This window comes from Aegilops tauschii, chromosome 3 (assembly GCF_002575655.3).
Source record: "Aegilops tauschii subsp. strangulata cultivar AL8/78 chromosome 3, Aet v6.0, whole genome shotgun sequence".
Lineage (NCBI taxonomy): Eukaryota > Viridiplantae > Streptophyta > Magnoliopsida > Poales > Poaceae > Aegilops > Aegilops tauschii.
The window spans coordinates 61,161,191-61,186,714 of record NC_053037.3 but is presented as its reverse complement, the minus strand read 5'-3'; the positions used below and the strand labels follow the sequence as shown (position 1 = coordinate 61,186,714).

The following is a 25,524-nucleotide window of genomic DNA, read 5'->3' as shown; positions in this document are numbered from 1 at the left end:
AGGACGAATCTATACCAAGTGGTGATGCCAACATAAAAACAATGAAGAAGAAGAATGGTAGATTGCTTACGGATAGATCTATTATGAGCATTGAATGTCCTATACCAAGCATCCTTTAAATTTTCTCCTTCCCTTTGTTTAAAGTAGAGAACCTCGTTCTCGGGAGTGCAAGCAATAGAGGAAGAACTATCCATGATAATAACAACAAACAAGATTGCACACAAAAGCAGATCCGGCAAGAAAACGGTGAACGGGAAAAGAGAGGCGAATAAAACAGCAAAAAAAATTGTGAAGTGAGGGAGAGAAAAATGAGAGGCAAATGGCAAATAATGTAAATTGCGAGGAGATGAGATTTGTGATTAGGAACCTGGTATATGCTGAAGATCCTCCTCGGCAACGGCGCCAGAAATTCCTTTTGATGCGGCTTGAACAACGTCGGTATTTACCCAAAGAGGAAGCGATGATGCAGCACAGCAATGTTAGGCATTTCCCTCAATGATGAGACCAAGGTTATCAAACCAGTAGGAGAACCAAGCAACACAACATAAACAACCCCTGCACACAAATAAGAACCACTCACAACCCGACGTGTTAAAGGGGTTGTCAATCCCTTCCGAGGTACGGCGCCTCAAGATAGGCAAACGAACGTGAGATAAAATTGTAATAGATTGATAGATCGAACGCCAAATAAAATAAATAGAAATAAAACGCAGCAATGTATTTTTGTATTTTTGGTTTAATAGATCTGAAAATAAATGCAAGGAAAAAGTAGATCGCAAAGGCAAATATATGAGAAAGAGACCCGGGGGCCGTAGGTTTCACTAGTGGCTTCTCTCGAGAAAAATAGCAAACGGTGGGTGAACAAATTACTGTTGGGAAATTGATAGAACTTCAAATAATCATGACGATATCCAGGCAATGATCATTATATAGGCATCATGTCCAAAATTAGTAGACCGACTCCTGCCTGCATCTATTACTATTACTCCACACATCGACCGCTATCCAACATGCATCTAGTGTATTAACTTCATGGAAAAACGGAGTAATGCAATAAGAACGATGACATGATGTAGACAAGATCTATCTATGTAGAGATAGACCCCATCGTTTTATCCTTAGTAGCAACGATACATACGTGTCGTTTTCCCTTTCTGTCACTGGGATCAAGCACCGTAAGATCGAACCCACTACAAAAGCACTCTTCCCATTGCAAGATAAATAGATCGAGTTGGCCAAACAAAACCCAAATATCGGAGAAGAAATACGAGGCTATAAGAGATCAAGCATATAAGAGATCAAAGAAACTCAAATAACTTTCATGGATATAAAAAGATAGATCTGATCATAAACTCAAAGTTCATCGATCCGAACAAACACACCGCAAAAGAGTTACATCATATGGATCTCCAAGAGACCATTGTATCGAGAATTCAGCGGGAGAGAGGAAGACATCTAGCTACTAACTATGGACCCGAAGGTCTACAAAGAACTACTCAGGCACCAATGGAGATGGTGACCCCATCCGAGATGGTGTCTAGATTGGATCTGGTGGTTCTGGACTTTGTGATGGCTGGATGAATATTTCGTCGACTCCCCTAGGGTTTTGGGAATATTGGGGTATTTATAGTGCAAAAAGGCGGTCCGGGGGGGCACCCGAGGTGGGCACAACCCACCATGGCGCGCCTGGGCCTCCTGGCACGACCTGGTGGGTTGTGCCCTTCTCGAGGCCCCCCCCCAGGCGTAGCCAGGGCCCATTATGTTCCTTTTGGTCCCAAAAAATCTCCGTGGAGTTTCGTTGCGTTTGGACTCCGTCTGATATTGATTTCCTGCGATGTAAAAAACATGCAGAAAATAGCAACTGGCACTTGGCACTGTGTCAATAGGTTAGTACCAAAAATGATACAAAATGATTATAAAACATCCAAGGTTGATAATATAACAGCATGGAAGAATCAAAAATTATAGATACGTCGGAGACGTATCATTAAGTAAGGCATCTAATAGCATGTTTAAATACTGGAACACCATTTTTAATAAGTTCATCATCATCACATTTATGCAAAAGATAGACTGCAATAATCTCATGTTATTTGCACAAACTGCAAAAGGTCGGGATCATGAACAAGGAATTCCCTGAGTTGGCCCAGAATGGGCTAAAGTAAGTACTTGATGTGGGCATCTAATTGCGAGATCATCCTCAAAGGCAGAAGCCTTCTAAGGGCGATCGATCAAGAGACCCAACTGGCCACCGCGGACCCCAAGTTTGCACCTGAGAATGCCCAAGTTTTATACTTCGTTCGTCATCATATGTGCTCTACTATGAAAGATGAGCATATGGCAGAACAGAGTGCTTTGGGCCTTTGGGCCACTCTCAAGTTGTGGCTTGAGAGCCTCAAGTACATTGTGAAGCTGCGCAGGAAAAGTGGTTTGCCTGAGGTTTGCGGACTTTAAGACGTGGGTGGGTACAATTCGATAACGCACTAGATTTGGATGAATCTTCAGTTATGTGGTACTGAAATTATTGGCGGTCAGAAGGTTGAGAAAACCCTCTCCACCTTTCACCCTGTTACGGTCCAATACCGTCGGGGCAATTGCACTTAGTACTCATAATTGACATCCTCGAGATGGCCAAGGCATGGGACAAGGTTCTAAAGAAGAACTTTGTCGCGCACCCACTGGGGGGGTCTCGTTAGGAAGTGAATGCCCTTAAGATCTGGAAGCTCCTCCAAAAGAAGAGGGGCCACAAGGGCAAGAAGAAGGTGCCTCAACCCCCTACTCGGGCTAAGCAGCAAAAGCTACGCAGAAGGGGGGTAGAGGCCTCGGGCCTATTTTCACTATGGTTCGAAGGAGCACTTCCCCCGCCAGTGCAAGCACCTAAGGGGGTCGTTGATGCGTACAAGGCTCGGAGGGGGTGTGATACGCACCTCACCTTGGCTCAAGGGGAGCACCACTGGCACCCATCATGACACTCATGATGATCCCTACAACTCTTTCTGCACCCATAGTGATGGTTGTCGATGTGCCGATAGCGGCGGCTACCAATGTGCCCATAGCGGCGGCTTGGGAGGTCTCACATAACTCCAATGCCACCAAGGGGTTTGAGCACATGGTTGGCCCTACTGTGCTGCAATTGGCACTGGACGTTAATGCTGCTTCCAAGATAATTTCTAACAAGGATGAGCTCAGTCATATGGAGATTCCGACAGAAGTGAATGCCTTCTTTTCCACTACATCTGCCTAGCTTATCTCGTTTATTATCATGATTCCGTTATTTCATACAATGAATTCAAATAAATTACATGCGGTTGTAAGCTCTATGAGAGCACACAAACTTATTCTTTATTGAGTGCTTGGATGACATTTATATAATTTGTTTATTCCATTATCTATCCATGATAGTATGTTATATTCTGAAATGTGCGCACCTATTATTAATGTAGCTTCTTCCTCACTTCATTAAATTATTTAGATTGCATATTTTAGAACGTGTGAGGATGTCAAATGGAGGAAACATGTCTTGCCGATAGTGGTACCACAAATAACATTTTACGGAAACTAAGTAATTCAAGTCTATTAAAAAATCTTCGGGAAGTATTACGACAACCGCCGGCAGCGACTCGAACATAGTTGGCTCCGAACGAGCCACTGTCATACTTCCTATGGGAACAACTCTAATCATTAATGATGCATTGATGTACATGGAGTTTACTCTTTTATACTTTAATGACATCAATGTTAATGGTTTCCATGTTGAGACTGATGATACAATGGCAAGGAGTTCCTACTCATCATTAAGCGAGATGCAAATGGTAAACATTTTCTCGAAAGTCTCCCTTCACTCACACGGGGCTATACTACAATAAAATTATAGCACCGCCCGTGTACACTACCCTTAAGACTTTTTTTAGAAGCTCTGAACTTTTCTGCCTCTGGCATGATAGGTTAGGCAACCACAAACTTAGGATGATGATTAATATAATCAATAATTCATAGGGTCATAATGTTAACGCAAAAAACTTCCTGAATCCCGATGATATCATACGCTCCACATGCTTACAAGAAAGTTAGTTATTAGACCATCGCCCCTCAAAGTGAAGGACGAATGCCCGCATTATCCAAGGGGACATATGTGGTCCAATTCAGCCCCTCTCGAGGTTGTCTGGGTACTACATGGTGCTCATCGATGTTTCCTATAAATGGTCCAATGTTTGCCTGCTGTCAAGAAGTAACCATGCCTTTGCAAAGTTGATCTCTCAGATCATACAAATGAGGAATAATTTCCCCAGTTATCGTATAAAGTGTATTCGAATTGGACAATGCTAGAGAATTAATTTCAAAGGCGTTCTATGATTACTGCATGGCAATGGGAATCAAAGTCAAGGGTTCACTCAGGGCATAATAAGGTAGTATGGTACAAAGCAAGGTTCGTCGCTCGAGGGTTCACTCAACGACTAGGTGTCGATTTTCAGGAGACTTATCCCCCGGTGATGGATTGAATTACCTTTACAGCGTGTTTAGTTGGGAGTAATTAGATCTAGGAAATGGGAACTGAAGGGGTATGAGACTTCAAATCTATTGTTTGATTGGGGGATTGGGAATTCAGAAGGGAATAGGCATGGGACTTTGGACTCCAACTCCTCCCACCGTTTTATTAACAGGGGAGGGGTGGTTATTGGAAAGGAATTGTTGTAGTGAGTCAATCTTAGCCCTTCATCATAACTTACGTTAACTTCCCATGTCTAGTCCCTCACCAATTCCCATGAACCAAACAAGGGAATAGAGTTTCTCCTCAAATCTCACACATAATTCCTATTACGTGCCAAACAAAGGATTGGGAATAAAACGTCTCATGCCATGTCTAATCTCAATACAACTCCCTACTCTAAACTCCCATTCCCCTTCCCAAATATTGACAAACGCGTTGTTAGATACTTGATCTCAGTGGGAGTAAGTATGGGCTTGAAAATGAAAATAATGGATGTTACCGTTTACCTATATGGTAACTGGGTTTCGAACATATACATGAAAATACCCAAAGGTATCCCTATTCTGAACCATCCTAGAGCAAATAGGGGTCTATACAATGTTTAACTTAAAAAGTCACCATACCGACTTCAACCGTCAGTAGGATGGGGTATAATTGTTTAAGTGATTTCCTTCATTAAAAGGGCTACACGAGCAATGAAGATTTCCCATGTGTTTATACGACAATCACAATATGAATTCTTTGTAATCAAATGTACCTAGATGATTTAAACATAACGATACACCTGAGGATATTGAGGAAGCGAGTTCCTACCTGGTGTTGGAATTTGAGATGAAGGATTTGGGTAAAAACCAAGTGTTGTCCAGGTCTGCAACTTGAACATTCTCCTGATGGGATTCTAGTGCACCAGTCGATCTAAACCAATAAGATGTTGACAAGATTTGGATTTGACAAGGCATATACTTCTAGGACCCCGATAATCAGGTGATCTATACAGCAAGACAACCCCTTCAAGCCTAAGGAAGAGAGGAAGGAAATCCAGAAACCAGGATTTCCCTAGCTAAGTGCAGTCGTGGCACTCATGTACCTCACAAATTGTACATGGCTGGACATTGTGTTCGCCGTCAATTTGCTTGCTAGGTACAGTTATGAGCTTATCAAGAGACATTGGAAGGGTGTCAAAGACATCTTCCGTTACATCCAAGGGACCAAAAATCTTGGCCTATTTTATATAAGGAATCAAGACCTGTCGCTTATAGGCTATGTCGATGTTGGGTACCTGTTAGACCCGCATACTTATAAGTCATAGAATGGATATGTTTTCCTTTGCGGTGGACTGCGTTTTCCTAGAAATCGTCCAAACAAAGTCTTGTATCGACTTCCACAAACCACTCAGAAATCATTGCACTATATGAAGCATCACGAGAGTGTGTATGGCTTCGACGGATGATCGGCCATATTCAGCAGACGTGATGGCTGAACACCATACAAACCCCTACCATTATCTATGAAGATAATGTTGCTTGTGTTGCACAAGTCCAGTGGGTTATGTAAAGAGTAACCTCACAAAGCATATTAATCCCAAGTTCTTGTATGCACATGAGCTGAAGAAGGTGAACAAGAGAATTTTTCATACCAAGTCATGTTACATCCTTCCAGAGATGCGTATGGAATCGGTATGAGGAGACTTTGGGAGATGCAAGGTGCAGTGGGAGAAACTTCACAAACTCATCGTTAAAATCTCAGTCTTGGCGATCGAGTACTCAACTTGATGGTTGAGTGGATTGTACTCTTTTTCCTTGAGTGAGTTTCTGATGTTTCTCATGCAAGGTTTTGACCAGGCAATTCATGCAATACAACAATATATACATGATTTTTTAGAGTTTTGAGGCATGGATATACGGCTAAGGACTCAAGGGGGAGTGTTGGAAAATGATGGGTCATACGAAGGGTGGGGCGCAACTCACCCCACCTCTCCCACGTTGACCGTAACATTTCCCCCACTTTTCATCAAGTCGGGTGCTTATCCCTTTACTCCTTACCGCTTTATATTTAGATGAGGAGTAATCATTATATGTTAGTTCAATCATTAATAAAGAAAGAATCGTCTGTACTCTCCTGTGTCAATTTACCTCATGTACCTTGATATGATTGACTACTTCGCCTACAATGCTCTGGCTTCATAACCCTTGGACCGGACTCATCGTCAAAGGTTGTGAAACAGATCTGATCGCCTAGGCCAGAGAGGACGCGGCCTGATAGCTAGGTTTTGTGGTAAACATACACATGTGGGAACATGGGGTGATTAGGTAATTAAGAATGAAAGGTGGAGCGCTCTACCTATTGGGCCAACCATAAAAATTGTGTTTTGTTACTCTGATTGGAACAAGGGATTACAAGGGAAAGAAGTCCACATAACCCCCCAAGGTTTCAGAAAACGATCACATAACCCCCTTAGCTTTAAAACCGGGTATTTGACCCCCTAGAGTTTGCAAAACCAGATAAAACACCCCCTTAGAGCTTTGGAGGGTGGTTTGGAACAAGTGGCCCATTTCACAGCCATTGCTGGTCCCAGCTCAAAACACATGCATTTCATCAAACACATAACCTGCAACATGCATAGCTCTCAGCCATCGCTCTACTCTCTTCCATTTCTTCGCCTACCAGTGTGAACTGCTTTGTGGCATGTTGACTCTCCCCTTGTGCTCCCAGTGCGAACATGCGTAGTGTTGCTCACTTGCATGTCGGTGCGCACTTGCCCAACATCTACGCCAAGTCAGCGACATTGTGCGGCCGTGGCCCCCCCACTCGTGTGCGTTCTGCAACAGCCGTGCACTTCGCGGCGGCGTGTGGCTGGTTCGAGTTGGACGTGTTGTCCATGTTTTGAAGGGAGCGAGCGCCATGTAAAATTTAGGCGGACCAACAACAAGCAGCAAGAATCTATGACTACGAGCATAGCGCTGGAGCCCCGCCGCCATGAACCGCTTTTCTCGAACACACACTTTGATTCGACACTCTTGCCACTTTCATGCGTTGACATTCTCCGTAGGATACAATCGGATGTGTCTGCATCTGCCATGAGAATGAGATCAAGACACGTGGTTAGCCGAACAGTAACTGCTCAGTTCCATGTGTTTTTATTGTCAGCGCTGCTTTGCAAGCTAAGTGGTTTGCAGACAAAGCAGACAAACTGAATATACGTGGACAGTCTGCAAGGGGGCGTGTGGACCTGGCGGAGACGGGCAAGGCACCCTGCGCCGTGGCAAGGCTCGTCCGCCGATGAGCAGACGACCAGGAGTTGAGGTGGGATGCAGCAGATGACAAGTGAAGAAGCAGCGGCAAAGCAGTGACAGACAAGCAGAGATCAAGTCAAGCTAGCACCGTATGTGAGCTATCTTCTACAGTTTCCACGTTGCATCAGCTACCGAAAAATTAGCTTCACATATCAGGTTGCTCCCGCCGAACAGAAATCAGCAAGTCGTGCTAGATGCTACAGAACAACAGTAGGCTTGTGTGAAATAGGCCCCATGTTGAAAACCACTATCAAAGCCACTCTTCAATGCTATCAGGGGGTGTTTTATCTGGTTTTGCAAACACCAGGGGGCTAAATACCCGGTTTTAAAGCTCAGGGGGTAACGTGACCGTTCCTTGAAATCTCGGGGGTTATGTGGACTTCTTTCATTACAAGGTGTCTCTTACAGTTTGGCTTCTTCGGTATATAGTGTTCCTAAGCACTGGGAACCGAACTCACCACCAACCACCAAACACCGAGTATCACACAATTTTACGCTGAACCAAACAACATATGAATGATTTAGTTTAATCTGTTTTTTGGGTTTACACTTGCCCACCCCTAGACAAAGATTCCCGGGGAGGGGCGGGTCATCATAAGTTTGACAATAACATTGCATGATAAACAATACTTTAACCATTTACAGAGATAAACCCAGCATAATTTTTTTCTAAGTTTAAATACAGCTGTACTATTGCCAATGATCTGATATTAGTTATTCAGCACTAGGCCAGATTTGAGATTGGGCAATTCGCATGAAAAAGACAATCTCTATCATAATTTTTCTTATCTTCAGATTAACAAGGCATGGCTAAACTGAAACGGAAGGGGAGTTGGATCAGATAGGTATGCATGGTAGATCGTGTGTACCTTGGCAGATAACTGGTGGTGACTGGTGAGTTAACTGGATGGTGGGGCGGACGTACGGCAAGCAGGCAACGACGATTAGAGGTGGCCGTAGTACTCGCTGCTGCGTGGACAAACCGCCGATTGATTCCACGGCCGGCGGCTTGCGAGCAGGAGCAGGGGGGGCGGCGGCAGCAAGATCTATCGAGGCGAGAACAAGCGGCTGGGATAAAAAAAAGTGCAGGCTTCCACGATCGTCGGGCTCGCCTATTTGCATTGTTTCGTCGGCTGTTGGGCTTCGGTGTATGGACTCTTAGTACTACCGAAAGTCGTTTCGGATAAGGCCAAATGTTTTCCACGCAACACGCGACCAAATGCAGAGTGCAACTAGTTAACGAGCGCTCCTTTGAGAGCCTCACAACGATCAGCGCCACTTGGCGCGCTCTCAGTCATTCGCCACATGTCGCGCTCTAGGCGCTCCCTTCGGATTTTATTTTTTATTTTATTTTTTCGCACGCGTTTTCGGTTTTTAAAACGGGTTTTTTTGTTTTTTTCGCTGTTCTGGTTTTTCACCGGTCTTTCTTAGCTTTTAGATTTAAAAAAATTGCGCGAAAAAACGCATTTTTTCCTTTTCGCGAGAGTCACGGTTTTGCTTCCGTGAGAGGCACGGTTTTACTTTCGCGAGAGTCACAGCCATGCCTCTCGAAAACGAAAAAAATACGTTTTCTGTTTTTTTTCTTTCGCGAGAGTCGCGGTTTTGCTTCCGCGAGGGGCACGGTTGTGCTTTAGCGAGAGTCATGGCCGTGCCTCTCGGAAACAGGAAAAAAACGCATTTTTTCCCTTTCGCGAGAGTCACGGTTTTGCTTCCGCGAGAGCCATGGTTGTGCTTTCGCGAGAGTCACGGCCATGCCTCTCGGAAACGAAAAAAATGCGTTTTTGTTTTTTTTCTTTCACGAGAGTCACAGTTTTGCTTTCGCGAGAGTCATGGCCGTGCCTCCTCGGAAACAGAAAGAAAACGCATTTTTTTTCCTTTCGTGAGAGTCACGGTTTTGCTTCCGCGAGAGGCACGGTTGTGATTTCATGAGAGGCACGGGCGTGCCTCTTTCGAAAAGGGAAAACATCCGTACTCCCGGCTCGGTTTTTTTCGTCTTTTTCATCCGGTTTTTTTCGTAAAAAAAAGTTCATCAAAACCTATCAACATGGGATCTAATTTTGAAGATCTCGACGCGAGGAATCCAACTATAAAAATGGTTCGAGATTTGGACGCACGGTTTGAGACATAAAACGTTTTGAATAAACGGATCTTAGAAAAAAAGAAAAACTCCCAGGTTGTGACAAGTGGCACGCTGCATGTGCGCCACTTCCATTTGTCGCAACCTGGGAAGTTGGAGTGATCTTTGCAACGGCTACTCCTCAACTAGTGATTTCACCAAATGCATACCCCTCTCTACATGGGCCAGCGCAGTTTACATTTTTATCTTCTTTTCCACTGAGTTACTTCCGAAAAAGGCCCTCGTCACCGGTTTTCTATGTTTCTTTTTCAACTCCTGGTTTCACTTGCGTGCATAGTTTTTTGGTTCTCGCTTTTCCGGTTTTTCTTCCTTTTTCTAGCTTCCTTTTCTTTTTTCCTTATGGTTTTCTGCTGCTTTTTTTTGTTTTTGTGCTTCTTTTTTCTATTCCATTTTTCTAATTTCGTCAACACTTTTTAATACAAGAACATTCCAGTAAAAAATTTGAATGCTTTTTAATTTTAGAACAAGTTTTAAAATTCGTGAGAATCTTCTAAATTTAAAACATTTTTAACTCGTGAACACATTTTAAATTATTCAATATTTGTGAACACTTTCTTAAAAGTCAGAAATATTTTAGGGTTGTAAACATTTTAAAAATCTATGATTTTTGGAATTTTTGTGAACATATCAAAATTTCAAATTCTCTTTCTATCTAAACCATTAATATTTTTATATATAAAATAAATAAATATTTAAAACCTTATTGTTCAACCTGGGACATGGGCCTGACCCATTTTAGTTCCACGGTGAGTGCTACCAAGGATTTGAGCCGACCCAGCACACTGGTGCGACCCCTAAAAAAAGCACAGCGACGCGTGCACGTTTGCTTCATGAGCTCTCTCTTTTTAAAAAATTTGCGGGTGTGCTTTTATGAACTCTCACAAGTACTCCGTACTGGCTAGATTGATATCGATGTCTATGCCTCATGAAGGCACGCTGACGGACAGTACAAAAGAGACAACTAGCATCCATGAAGAACAGCGGGGGACAAAACTCCTAAGCTCCTCATCGAAGACTCAACGTCACACCAAACGCCACCGAAACAGGATTGGAGCCGCATAACTTTTAATCAAGACAATATGACACCCTCGGAGCAACTTCGCAATGACACAAAAAATCTAGCCAAAGATAGCTTACACAACGAACAAGAGGAGATCTCCTCCCCACGGCATGGATCAACAGTCGGAGGTAAGGGAGGGGGAATTGATCTAAAGGTTGTGACCGGGTTGTACCGGTGTTAAGCATATGCCACATAGTTGAAATACCGACATGGCAAAACAATTAAGGTGAGAGAACATTTTGTTGACCTGAAAAGAAAAGAGTATAAAGTTATGCAAAACTACCAAGCATACAGACCTATGCAAAACGCGTTCGCATGGAGGAGTTTAGTTGCTAAGCAATTAGACGAAAGAAGCCTATCAGCAAGAAGGTAAGATACATTAAGGCATTTAGTAGTTAAGGCCTTTCATGCACTTAACACCTCGTCTAAGCTTCATGCACTTAACACCTCATCTAAGCAAGAGAGTATTTATGTCCTGCGTCTCAGCCACTGGACGTTGGGCTTTGTGAGGCATAAGTACATACCGATGGCGGAGGCGCAGATAAAATGGAACATACTCCCTATGTATCAAAATGTAAGATGCCATTCGACATCATAGCGTCAAAAAAAAGTCTTATATCAAGTTACAGAGGGTATAAAAGAAAAGATGAACAATACACATCCTGTATTTCAGAAGATATAGTAAATAAAATGAACAGAGTAAAACAATTTCCTACATAGACTTCCCAAGATGTCCGGCAGGTTGCAGATAGTAGCCGCACAGTTAATCAGCACGGAACGGACAATCTCTTTCAAACAAAACCGTGTGCATACAAGATGGAACCACGTGAGTAGATCAGAAATTACCAGCACGAAGTAATGTATACCAGCCTCAAAGAGAGGGCCCCTGCCAGCTGAGTTCTCACACTTCAGAGTGCAGATTCGTTCTCTCCCATATTTGCTAAATGTAAATAAACAAGGGAAAATCTTTGAACTGCACGCAACGACCAAAGTTTACAACCTTCCATCATCACTGGATCAAAAGCTTCGGATGAACCAGCGTCATGCGGAAGACGAACCACCAGCTACAAGTTCTTCATCCTGACTGGGCCGAGACCATATACCAATGCTAAACTTACACTCATAGAATACTTGAGAACGAAAGGAGGACACCAGGAGAATCGAGCACACTCAGGCCCTGCAAAGAATGAAAGGTGGGTATCTCAGTCAGTATTCACATAGACTACACACACAAGCAAATTGGCATATCAAAACAAAACTGCACACCATTGTGCGTTTTAACCTTGGTTCTTACTTTGCTCTCTTATAAGCACTCTCTTGAAGGCAATTATAAATGCCAACATTACATTATTGCTCATTTGGTTCTCTTTAGAAGTCTTGTCTTACCAAGTCTGCCTGAGTGAACTTTTCAATCACCCTGATAGGTGCACAATCAAACAAGTCACACACAATCTAGTCTCGCTTTTAAAAGAAGGCAGCTACTGCCCGTAACTGAATGACGCAATAAAGGCAAAAATATTCAGCACAATATTCCTAGATACGGATGAGGTTGTTTTTTTTTTTTACATTCATGCTAATTGCTGTTCTCACATTCATGAACTTCTAGCATCAATATTCAACAACAATAAATCCAACTGGCAAGTACAAGAAGTTCATTTCTCAATCTCACTGAAACTTTGGTACTAACATAATATTGTCGCGCTCAAGTTAATGAGAATAATAATGATGCATATGCTAGTTGTGAACTGCAACCAGAACGCAAAGAATGGTCATGACACCATGGTAAATGAAATGCTAGTGACCAAACCTAACAGACAACCAGATAAATGTCGAAGAAATAAACTACTCTCTATCTCATTTAAATCACACCAACAATCACCAACTTGAGAAACAAGTGAAATAATTTACTCACGTTGCCATCAAATTAAGTGAAATCGTAAAACAGTAACTACAGAAATTTGTTCCTCTAAATAATCATAAGGATGGTTATTACTAAGTCTAGAAAGAATACACAGCAACTCAAAAAAGAAACTGCAAAATACAGACCCTTCAGAAGTGTGGTGTAAGTACCTACCACCGAAATGATTTTGACAGCATGATGATTGAGCTCTAAAACTTAGATTTCAAAGTTTAAAATACTCTGCACCCAACAAACAGCTAAGCTAACTCAATTCAATTGCTAGTTAGCTGTACCTCCCTGGTGGGAAGAGCAGTGGGCAAGGAATTGCCTCCCACTACTTCCAGAAGACTCTTAGTGTAGGGCCTGTCAGGCCAGGGTTGTCTCTTGGATTATTTCCAAATTGCATATATCCGTCTTCTTCTGGCTGGCACTTACAATGATTCTGCCCTCCATGAAAAACAAGCACATAGATACACGATCCGCAACTATAAACAGGGAACTACAGTATGGTTACAGGGTGTAAAGAGATGATATGATTGCTAAAACTATTTTTATCAGATTGGACAGCCTGATAGTGACAACTGCTTGCCATACCGCAAACTCTGTCAAGCAAACTAAATTCACTGAACCATTTATGAAATTCTGGCAGAGCTAGCAGATACATTTAGAGATATTTTAGACCAACCACCATTTAGATATCTCTTTTCTTCCTTTCTAAAAGTTAGTGAAAAGCCAGGTACAATGCAGTTTAAGGGACTTCTGGAACTGCAAAACGTCTCAATCTCACTTTGTAAAGGCAACATCTCAATTACCCACGGAACAAAAAAGGAATCTGCCTGACCAGGTAATTTATATGACAAACAAACTGAACACTTCACATGACCGTCACTGTTTGAGACCCAATTGCACACTCAGCTGCTCGCAGCTATCAACTACACAGGTAAACTTCGGGAAGATAAGCATCATCACTTGCATTCATGTGACAATAGCACAGCAAGAACACATTGACAAATTGTACACCATCCAGCAGTAGGAAGAACCGAAATGCATACACGGGACTGAACAATAATATGGACGGACCACGAACCAAGAGTTGGAGGGCGAGCGATCTCACACTACTGCGCTGGCACCGGCGCGTACCAGCGGCCGACCTCTTCGTCAACGTTGTCCTCCGCCTTGTGCAGAGCGGCGTGCACCACGACGAGCACGAAGCCGATGAGCAGCGACGTGAGGATGTTGGTGGTGGCGCCGGTGAGCAGCAGGAGGATGAGCGTGACAGCAGCGAGCACGGCGAGGACCACGCCGTCGCCGACGACGCGGCCGAAGAGGACGATGGGCTCGTCGCGGAGGAAGTAGAGGACGAGCCAGCCGACCATGCAGACGAGGAAGACGATGAGGGAGATGGGCTGCCAGAGGAGGGAGAGGAAGACGACGACGAGGACGACGATGGCGTAGTTCATGGCGAAGTGGGCGAGGTTGGCGCGCACGCGCAGGTAGGCGTCGCCGAGGCTCGGGGGCAGCCCGACGGCGTGCACGTCCGCGAGCTCGCGCCATGGCCGGCGCGTGGCCAGCGCCGTCGCGCCGCGGGCCTTGGCGCGGGAGATGAAGTCGAGCGGGGAGGCGCCGCCGAGGTGGGGCGCCCCCGCGGCGGCGGAGGAGGAGGTGGGGATGGTGCCGTACTTGGACATGGTCGCCGGCGGCGAGGGGCGGACCGCGGGGGGTCGGATCCGAGAGGGGAAAGGGGACGGGGGAAGGGAGGAGACTCGAGAGGGATCGAGCAAGGGCGATGGGATTAACGAATTTGGGATGCGACGCGAGGGTGGGGAACGCTGCCGTGCTGGATGCCCTCCCGTTACACGACACGGCGACGTGAATTTCGAGGGCTTTCTAGACGGCGACGGCCCCTGTTTTGTAAATCAGTTCTGCTAAAGCACACCTAGACGTGCCATAAGTATTGCACATCTAAGTCCTATGTTATTGATTTTATATTAAGATCCTTGTGGATATTTTCTTTTTCTTTTTTTTTTGTGTTTATGCTTGATACACTTACTTAGATGTGCAATAAGCAGAGCACATCTAGATGTGTCCTAAACACACCCTTTGTAAATTCACAATTTCCCCGAATTTCACCACCGTATGGAACAAAGAAAACAATGTTATCATCGCTCCCGGTGCCGGTGTTTGGAAAACTTCTCTATTGATAAGAGCAACTCCAACGGGCCGACCCAAACGGATGGTGATTTCGTTTGTTTTTTATCCGTTTGGGTCGGCCGCTCGCCCGGCGTCCGCCCTGTTTTAGATATGGCTCGGCAGCGTGTCCAACGCGTCGACCCATATGTACCGGTGTGGCCTGCTGGCCGCCATATTTCAACAGATAGCTCACTTTTGCATTGATTTTGCATTTAAACAATAGCCAAATAACATAGTTTGAACCGAATAAAATAGCATAGTTTTACAAGCCAAATAAAAATAAAAATGTCTCACATAGTTTTGCAAGTCGAATAAAGAAGATACATTTATTGGTTGTCAACGTGAGCCCACATATACTCAACCAAATCATTTTGCAGTTGCACGTGAGTTTCTCAATCACGCATGTCATGATGAAATTGGGTGAACTGTTCAAACGTTGCCGCTCCTCCATGCTCAGGCACAACATTCTCACCCTGAAACTGAAACCCTTGATCGTACAGACGTTCCGGGCGCTCGTCTTCTACGATCATATTGTGCATGATCACACGAGCAGTCACCATCTCCCACAGTTTTTGCATGCTCCAGGTATTAGCAGGATACCGAATGATGCCCCATCGAGATTGCAAAACATCAAAGGCACGCTCGCCATCCTTCCTAGCACTCTCTTGCTCTTGGGCAAATTTTTTCCTCTTCTCTCCGACAGGGTTGGGGATTGTCTTGACAATAGTGATCCACTGAGGATAGATACCGTCACCCAGGTAGTATCATCTGTTGTAGTTGTGGCCGTTGATAGTAAAGTTCACCGGTGGGCTGTTGCCTTCGGCAAGCCTAGCAAACACTGGCGAGCGCTGAAGCACGTTGATATCATGTGTGATCCGGCCATGCCAAAGAAAGAGTGCCAGATCCATAGATCTTGAGAAGCCACGGCCTCTAGTACGACAGTGCAAGCCCTGACATGGCCCTTATATTGCCCTTGCCAAGCAAAAGGGCAGTTCTTCCACTCCCAGTGCATGCAGTCTATGCTGCCAAGCATCCCTGGGAAGTCCCTGCTGGCATTCATCGCCAACAAACGGACTGTATCTTCAAGAGTCGGCTCTCTCAAGTACTCAGGGCCAAACACAGCAATAACAGCCTTGCAGAACTGATACAAGGACTCTAGGCATGTAGACTTGCTCATACGGACGTACTCGTCAATAAGATCACCGGGCACTTTGTATGCAAGCATTCGGATGGCGGCAGTGCTTGATAAGAGGAGAAACCAATCTTGCCAACGGCATCCTCTTTGCACTCGGAATAGTCATCGTAGCTGACCACCTCCTTTCTAATACGGTTGAAAAGATGCCTACTCATACGGAAACGGCGGCGGGATTTTTTATGTTTGAACAACGGATTTGTTGTATCAAAGTAGTCCTTCCAAAGAAGGAATCGCGCCCGCTCTCTCGGTTGTGACTCAACACCGGAAGGTGGCCCGGAATGGAGCCACGGAATAACGGCCGCTGGTTGTTGAGGTGGTGATGGACCAACACGGCAGCCAATATCTCCTCCTCGTCATCGGACGACGAATCGTCGGAGTAGCAAAGGAAATTGTGAAAAAAGAACTCGTCGGCGGAGTCCATTTTGTACCTTGGCAAACTGTCGAACAGCTTGCGGGCGTCGACGAAGGAGACGGCCGGCGAAGGGAGTCGCGACACGCACGGGCCAGCTAGCTACCCCGTCAGCGTCCGACGAGTGGGCCGGTGTGCGACGAGCGTGCCTGTGAGGATCTAGCCGGGGCGGCGAGGCGGCTTCTTGGTCGCGGTGGCGGCTATGCCGGGGGGTGGGGTAATGCGACCGTTGACAGAAAAACGATGGCGCGAATAATTTGTCCAATCTTTCACGGTACGGTGTCACCTGAAACAGTGTGGCGCTCGCGATCTTGTAGATGCAATCATCACCAAAACAACACGCACACCCAAAAGAGAAAGTACCTGGACGATCTTCAGCAGATCAGCAGAAATTGAAACTCTAGAATCAATCTCAAACCAAAATCACAAAGCCTCAAAAGCTATCAACTAATATTTTGCGGGGGCCTGAAGATACCCCTGTTCCGCAACTCCGTCGGCGAGTCCGGTCCGAGGTTGCGGAGCGAGGGCGAGCGTCGTAGACGAAGTAGTCGAACACGCGAAAGTAAATGACACAGAGAGATATGGAGGAGACCAGCTTTATTAATCAATGATCAGGGATTACAATGATGGCTCCTCGTTGCTTTATATAGGGGGTAAAGGGTCAAGGGATAAGTACCCACTTAACGTAAAGTGGGGGAAACGGGAGGGGCTAGCCCGTGCGATACGCACGAGGCCGCCGCCACCCCTGGTGGCCCCGGTTTCCCAATACTCCCCCTTGGGTAATTATCCGTATATCCATGCCTCAAAACTCCGAAAAACCCAGTGGGAAAAAATATGGAGAAAGAGCACACAGTATACGTTGTTGTATTGCACGAATTGCCTCGTCAAAAACCTCGTGTGAGAAACATCAGGAAAACTCACTCAAGGGAAAAAGAGTACAATCCACTCAACCATCAAGTTGAGTACTCGATCATCAGGATTGAGATTTTAGCGACGAGTTTGTGAAGTTTCTCCCCCTGAACCTTGCATCTCTCTAAGCCTCATCATACCGATTCCACGCACACACCTCTCTAAGGTTGATGCCGGTAATGATTTAGTGAACATATCAGCAAGATTGTCACAGGACTTAGTATGCAAAACTTTCACCTCATTCAACTGCTGCAGCTCATGTGCATAGAAGAACTTGGGACTAATATGCTTTGTGAGGTTACTCTTCACATAACCCATCTGGACTTGTGCAACACAAGCAGCATTATCTTCATAGATAATGGTAGGGGTTTGTACGGTGTTCAGCTCACATGTCTGCTGAATGTGGCCGATCATCCGCCGAAGCGATACACACTCTTTTGATGCTTCGAATAGTGCCATGATTTCCGAGTGGTTCGTGGAAGTCGACACAAGTGTTTGCTTGGACGATTTCCAGGAAAACGCAGTTCCACCACAAAGGAAAACATATCCAGTCTGCGATTTGCAATCATGCGGGTCCGACAGGTACCCAGCATCGGCATAGCCTATAATAGATAGGTCTTGATTCCTCTTATAAAATAGACCAAGATCTTTGGTCCCTTGCAGGTAACGGAAGACGTCCTTGACACCTTTCCAATGTCTTTTGGTAGGTTCATAACTGTACCGAGCAAGCAAACTGACGGCGAACGCAATGTCTGGCCGTGTACAACTTGCGAGGTACATGAGTGCTCCAACTGCACTCAGGTAAGGAACCTCTGGTCCCAGAGTTTCCTCCCCCTCTTCCTTTAGCCTGAACGGGTCCTTGTCTGGCTGTAAAGATCTTCCGACCATCAGGGTCTTAGAAGGATATGCCTTATCAAATCCAAATCTTTCCAACACCTTCTGGGCGTAGGCCGACTGGTGCACTAGAATCCCATCAGGGGAATGTTCAAGTTGCAGACCTAGACAGAACTTGGTTTTACCCAAATCCTTCATCTCGAATTCCGACATCAGTTAGGAACTCGCTTCCTCAATATCCTCAGGTGTACCGATTATGTTTAAATCGTCCACGTACACCGAGATTATACAGAATCCATCTTGGGATCGCCGTATAAAAACACATGGGCAATCTTTATTGCTCGTGTAGCCCTTCTCATGAAGGAAATCACTTAAGCGATTGTACCACATTCTACCAGACTGTCTGAGTCCGTACAGTGCCTTTTGAAGTTGAACACTGTATAGACCCCTATTTGCTCTATCATGGTTCGGAACAGGGATACCTTCTGGAACCTTCATGTATATGTTCGAATCCAAGTTACCATATAGGTAAGCAGTGACAACATCCATTAGTTTCATTTTCAAGCCCATGTTTACTGCCATCGAGATCAAGTATCTAAAGGTAACTCCATCCATGACTGGGGAATAAGTCTCCTCAAAATCGACACCTGGTCGTTGAGTGAACCCTTGAGCAACAAGCCTTGCTTTGTATCGTACTACCTTATTATTTTCATCTCTCTTTCGAACAAAAACCCACCTATGGCCAACAGGGCGAATGTGGGGAGGAGTTCGACAAACTGTTCCGAACACCTTCCTTTTGTTGAGAGATAATTATTCGGCAGTAATTGCGTGCTGCCAATCTTTCCAATCCGACCTTTTCTTGCAATCAGCGAGCGTGTTAGGCTCAGGGTCAAGATCTATGATTGAGGCAATTTTCGTAGCAAAGTTGATGTCGACAATCACCGTTGCTCGGTTCAGGGACTCCCCCGTATAAATATAATTTATGGCCATTTCGTCATGGAGCGCATCTGGCGCAAACACTTGCTCTACCAAATTTCCCATTATGGGAGCAAGGTCCTTTAGATTTCCCGCGCCGATGTGTGCGCTCACATCTCCGCTGGGTGTTTCCCCTATGGGAAAGTTTAAGTCCGGAATTTCGTGCACTGAATTTTCCGTACTTGTGCCAGGTCTCGACTGGCTCCCCGTTTCAATTTGGGGTACTTTGGCGACAGGCTGTGATAAATCTCTCTTATCCTTTTTCGTCGGGCGTCCCCGAGTACTTGGGATTTGAGAAGCCGGATTTCTCGTCCTTTTAGGCCTTTGGACGGGAGCGGGCATACCATCATTTTTCTTCGGTATTTCAACCCTTTCTAGTGCATTGCGCGCGTGCACATGCGATTTTGTCACAGTCTTTAAGTCACTAAAGTGGTCGGGCAGTTGATTTGCTAAAGACTGCAAATCTATTATCTTTTGGACTTCTCTCTCAGTCTCAGCAGTGCGCGGGTCATGAGCGTGGATCCCCGTGGCTTGCCACGTGATTTCTCGACTTTTAGCATCAAGGGGTTGATTCTCTCCCCCTAAAGTCGGGAAAAGATCCTCGTCAAAAATGCAATCAGCAAAACGAGCCGTGTGACAGTCACCTGTCATGGGGTCCAGATACCTGATTATGGACACAGTCTCATAACCAACGTATATCCCCGACTTACGGAGCGGGCCCATCGCCGATCGCTGAGGGGGTGGTATTGGTACATATACCTGGCAACCGAACCTACGAAGGTGGGAAATTTTCGGTGCCGACCCTTGCGCAAGTTGAACAGGAGAGTGGATGTTGTAGGCCGACGGTCGAAAATTGATGAGATTAGCCGCGTGTAACACCGCATGGCCCCAACATGTAGTTGGTAAATTACAACCCTGAAGGAGCGGTCGGGCAATGAATTTAATTCTTTTAATCAATGCCTCGGCAAGTCCATTTTGTGTATGAACATGTGGTACCGAGTGCTCAACTTTGATTCCCATTGCCATGCAATAATCATCGAATGCCTTTGAAGTAAATTCTCCGGCGTTGTCCATTCGAATAGACTTTATACGATAATCCGGGAAATTATTCCTCATTTGTATGATCTGTGAGATCAATTTTGCAAAGGCATGGTTCCTTGTTGACAGCAGGCAAACATTGGACCATTTAGAAGAAGCATCAATGAGCACCATGAAGTACCGAAACGGCCCCGTGAGGGGCTGAATTGGACCGCATATGTCCCCTTGGATACGTTCTAAGAACGCGGGGATTTCATCCCTCACCTTGAGGGGCGATGGCCTAATGACTAACTTCCCCTTAGCGCATGCGGAGCACACGAAATCAGCGGGATTCGGGAAGTTCTTCACGTTAACATTATGGCCATGTGAGTTGTTAATTATATTTCTCATCATCCTAAGTCCGGGGTGGCCTAACCTATCGTGCCAGAGGCAGAAGAGTTCAGAGCTTCTAAAAACGGTCTTGAGGGTAGTGTACACGGGCGGTGCTACTATCTTAGTGTAGTATAGCCCTGTGTCAAACGAAGGAAGCCTTTCGATAACATGTTTACCACCTGCATCCCGCTTTGTGATGAGTAGGCACTCCTTGCCGTTTTCATCATCGGTCTCAGCATGGAAACCATTAGCGCGGATGTCTCTAAAGCTCAAAAGAGTACGAGTCGACTCCGGGTACAACAACGCATCATTAATGATCAAAGTTGTTCCCATGGGGAGTATAATAGTGGCTCGTACGGAGCCAACTATGTGAGAACCGCAGCCGGCGATTGTCATAATACTTTCCGGAGATTTTTTAATGGACTCAAAGTATTTAGTTTCTCATAAAATGGTATGAGTGGTGGCGCTATCGGCAAGGCACGTTTCCTCCATTCGGGCGCCACACGCGTTCTAAAATATGACATCTAATTAATGTAATGAGGAAGAAAATACATTAAAAATAAATGCACACATCTCAGAACATAACATGCTATCATGTATAAATAATGGAATAAATGAATAAATGTCATCCAATCGCCAAAGTAAAGAATAAGTTTATGCTCTCATAGAGCTTACAACCAAATCGAATTTATTCAATTTTATTGTATCAAATCACGGAATCATGATAACCAAAGAGGTATGCTAAGTGGACTCGGTGAAGAAGCCATTCACTTCCGCCGCAATCTCCATACTAGTGAGCTGATCCTCCTTAGAAATCATCTTGGAGGCAGCATCAATGTCTAGTGGCGGCGCCGCCGAGGCAACCATGTGGTCAACCTCCATGGCGACGTGGGCGTCGGTAGAGACCGCCAAAGCTGCCGCGATGGGCACCACGGGGGTCGCCTCTATGGGCGCAGTAGGGGGAGTAGCGATCATCACGGGTGCCGCCATGGGCGCCGGTGGTGCTCCCTCCTGAACCAAGGCGAGGTGCGTCTCACGCGCCTTCCGAGCCTTATATGCATCAACGACCTCCTGTGGTGCGCGGCACTGGCGGGAGAAATGCTCCACCGAGCCACAACGGAAGCAGTCCTGAGGCCTTTGCCCTCCCTTGCCCGGCTTGTTCTGCTTAGCCGGGGCGGGGGGTGAGGGCCCTTCTTCTTGCCCTTCCGGCCCCTCTTCTTCTGTTGAGGCTTGCGGACTTTGAGAGCGTTCACCTCCTGGCGAGAACTCCCCCCAAGTGGTTGCGCGACAAAGTTCTTTTTGAGAACCTCGTCCTGCGCCTCCGCCACCTGGAGGACGTCAATCAACTCTGAATACCTCGTGTAGTTCCCCTGGCGGTAGTTCCGTGAGGACTGGACCGCGTCGGGGTGGAAAGTGGATAGGGTTTTCTCAATCTTCTGGGAGTCGGTAATCTCAGTACCACACAACCAAAGAGTCGTACAAATCTGGTGGAGAGCCGAATTGTACTCCCCAACCGTCTTGAAGTCCGCAAACCTCAGACGGATCCACTCTGCCTCTGCACGTGGCTTCACAGTGTACTTCAGCCGCTCAAACCGCTGCTTAAGAGCGGTCCAAAGGCCAGAAGCACTGCGCTCAGCCATATACTCATCTTTCAGAGTAGGTGACAGGTGATGACGGAGAAAGTGCAGAGCCTGCGCATTCTCAGTTTCGAACTTGGGATCAGTGACGGCCAGCTGGGCCCCCTTACCGATCGCCCTCAGGAGGGTTTTGCCCTGGAGAAAGATCTCGCAGTCCAACGACCATGACAGGTAGTTCAGCCCTGTCTGGGCCAACTCAGGAAACTCCTTGTTGACAATTCCGGCCATCTGCGATTTATGCAAAAATCATGAGATTACAGCAGGTAATCTTTTGCACAAAGCGATGTTGATAAACTTATTCGATAAAAAGACGTTCCAATATTTAAAACATGCTATTATATGACTTACTAAATGATTAAGAGTGCTAAACAATTAATCTACAGCAGTAAAATCATACAATAATATCATGTTACAAAAGATAGCATGTTAAGCCCATCTAGTATGTGAAAACTAGCCCAAAAATTGAATTCCCGAGGCATTTTTAAGCCCAAATACGCATTTTCAGCGAAAACAGACAGTTCCAGGGACTTATACGCAAAATATTACAGCAGGAATATAGTCGCATAAATTTACGGTACTGCGGGGGCTAAAACATAAATAACCGCGCGTGCGCTCTCTGGCCTGGCCCTTGTTCGTCTGCAGGCCGAAAAATGGGCCGTCGGCCCGTGTAGCCAGCCCCACCGCCCTCCTCTTTTTTTTTTTATGGAGGGAAAGGGGAGGCCCATTGCGCACAGCCCGCTGGGCCGGCCCGCTTGCCAGCTCTGGGTCGCTAGGGTTTCCAACCCTAGCGCCCGAGCGCCCGAGCGGCGGCGGCCTCGACAAGCCCGTGCGCACGCACGGTGCGGCACGGCGCGGCGGCGCGCATGGTGCGGTCGACGGGGCGGGGTGGCGTGGTGCGGCCAGTGGCGCGGCGGCGGCGTCAAATGCCAAGCCAGCCAGCCCGCCGGGCGTGGCTACCTCGCGCGTACGCGGGGCGGCCAGCAGCCGGGCGGCGACCAGCGCCAGGCCAGCACGCACGCCGGAGGCGGCTACCACGCGCGCACGCGGCGTCGGCCAGCAGTCGGGCGGCGACTAGCGGAGCCGGGGCCAGCAAGGCACGCGGCGGCCTCGAGCGTGCATCGGGCACGGGTACGGCCAGCTGCTTTGGACGGCGTCATCTGGACGTCGGCGTCGGGATCTCAAAAACATCGTCGTGTTCATCGGGAACATCGACGGCGCGTGGCACAACGAGTGCGTTGCGGCGGTACCGTGATCATCTGGATCACGATCTGTACCGACTCCCGTATAGTGTACTCAACAAGTCTCTCGTGATCCAAAAACATCGACATTGGTCGGCGACGTATTCGTCCGCTCGTGTGACGCCCGGATAATCAAGCTACAGTAAACCTCTGCTGATGGAGCCACGTCACCTCGGTTACTGTGATAAACTCGAGTTAGTTCAAAAACGATTCAAGTTAAACTATAAAATATAGGCAAACAGTAAAAATTTCAAATATCAAAACTAAAATGTTCGGGTTGTGTCAAATAAATCGTAAGTAATTATGGTGGAGGATCCAAGCTTTGATAAAATGTTTAAAGGCTCTAAAACAATTAAAACAATAGTGAAATCAATTAAACAAATGCCTATTGAATTTATAAAATGCTAAAACTATTTTATTATGGGTTAAGGATTAATCTCACAGTAGTTTGTTGATAAATACAAATTTAGGCACTAGTGGTGATTTTTGTAAAACAAAGAAATAAAAATAAAAGAGGAACTAAAATAAAACAGTAAAAGAAAAACAGAACACAGAAATAAGAAAATAAAAAGGGGCCTAAGTTCTACTGTGCACTTAGGCCCACTAGCTACAGGTGCGGCCCAGCCCACCTGGAGTCCCCTCCTTCCTCCTACTGCTCATCCGAGCTCGGTGGCCGCCGGGCGCTCGTCCAGGCCGCGGATGGCCACGCGGCGACCATCCACCGAGCCCCCGCACGGCTAAGGCCGCCCCCGTACCGCCGGGAAACCCTAGCTACCCCAGTTTTCCCCCCCTCGCTCTCTCTATTGCTCCCGCTGCGAGTTTGCCCGAGAGCTCGCCGCCGCGACGCTCGATCCCGCGGCCACCGTGCCCTGATTGCCCCGACGACGTGCCCGAACGGCTCCCCGCCGTCGACTAAGTCGACTACGCCATCGGGACCGAGCCGAGCGCCTCTACTCTGACCGGAACGAGCTCGTCTTCAACCTTCGGATCGCCGGCGTTCGTCGCCGATTCCGGCTACCTCGCGCCCTCCCCGAGCTCACAGCCACTCCCTACGGCTCCGCTGTGAGCTCCCGCTTCTCCTCCCCCTCTCCGTTAGCTCGCCCATGTTCCGTAGCCGCCGTTGCCATCGCCGCCCGAAGCCCACTCCGCAACGGAGCTCGTCACCGTCGTCCTCGTCGATGTCGTGCTCACCCGAGCTCGCCACCGTGCTCTAGGCCTCGCCAGGACCCCGTAGAGCCTCCCCAGTAGTCCTGCCGTGCCCTCTAGCCGCAGTTCGCGCGAGGGCCGAAGTTCGGCGTCCGCCTCGCCGCTCGCCGTCGACGTTCCCGACCACCGCAGCCTCTGCCACCACCTAGATCGCCTCGCCGTCGTCTTCTCGTTCGAACGAGTCCAGCCGCGTCCGATTTGAGCTACCGTAGCGCAAATCCGACGGCCTCCCGTGCGCGCCGCCGTGCGTTTTGGTCGCCGGCGTTGCTCCGGCCGCCGTGCTGACCTGGCGCCAACGTGGCCCTATGGGGGGCCACCCCAGTGAGGCTGCCAGGGGGCCCCGGCGCCCCAGTTGACCGCGTTGACTCTGGTCAATGCAGTTACTGTGCACTGACAGGTGGGCCCCGTCTGTTAATTAGGCTAATTAGACATTTTTATAAATAAAATTAATTTGTTAGATTAAAAACTCACTGACATATGGGGCCCACCCCTCTAATTAGACTGTTAGTTTAGTTTAAATTACTGTTAGACTAACAGAGGCTGACATGTGGGTCCCACTGGACCCACCTGTCTGGTTTGACTGGTCAGCCGACCTGTTGACCTGCTGACGTCAGCGTTACCTCATGCTGACATCATAATTCA

The 25,524-nt window shown here is 46.8% G+C and overlaps 1 protein-coding gene across 1 annotated transcript; it reads right to left on the bottom strand.

Moving 5' to 3' along the window:
• Window positions 1–11,626: 11,626 nt before the first annotated feature.
• LOC109761037 (PRA1 family protein F3) lies at window positions 11,627–14,703 on the bottom strand. Its single transcript, XM_020319828.4, has 2 exons — window positions 13,967–14,703; window positions 11,627–12,156 (listed from the first exon to the last, which is right to left on the bottom strand). The coding sequence occupies exon 1, from the start codon at window positions 14,565–14,567 to the stop codon at window positions 13,995–13,997; it is 573 nt and encodes a 190-aa protein (XP_020175417.1). The 5' UTR covers window positions 14,568–14,703; the 3' UTR covers window positions 11,627–12,156; window positions 13,967–13,994.
• Window positions 14,704–25,524: the final 10,821 nt, after the last annotated feature.

Coding starts and splice junctions, on each gene's coding strand:
- LOC109761037 (XM_020319828.4), bottom strand. CDS start 14,567: ATGTCCAAGTACGGCACCATCCCCACCTCCTCCTCCGCCGCCGCGGGG.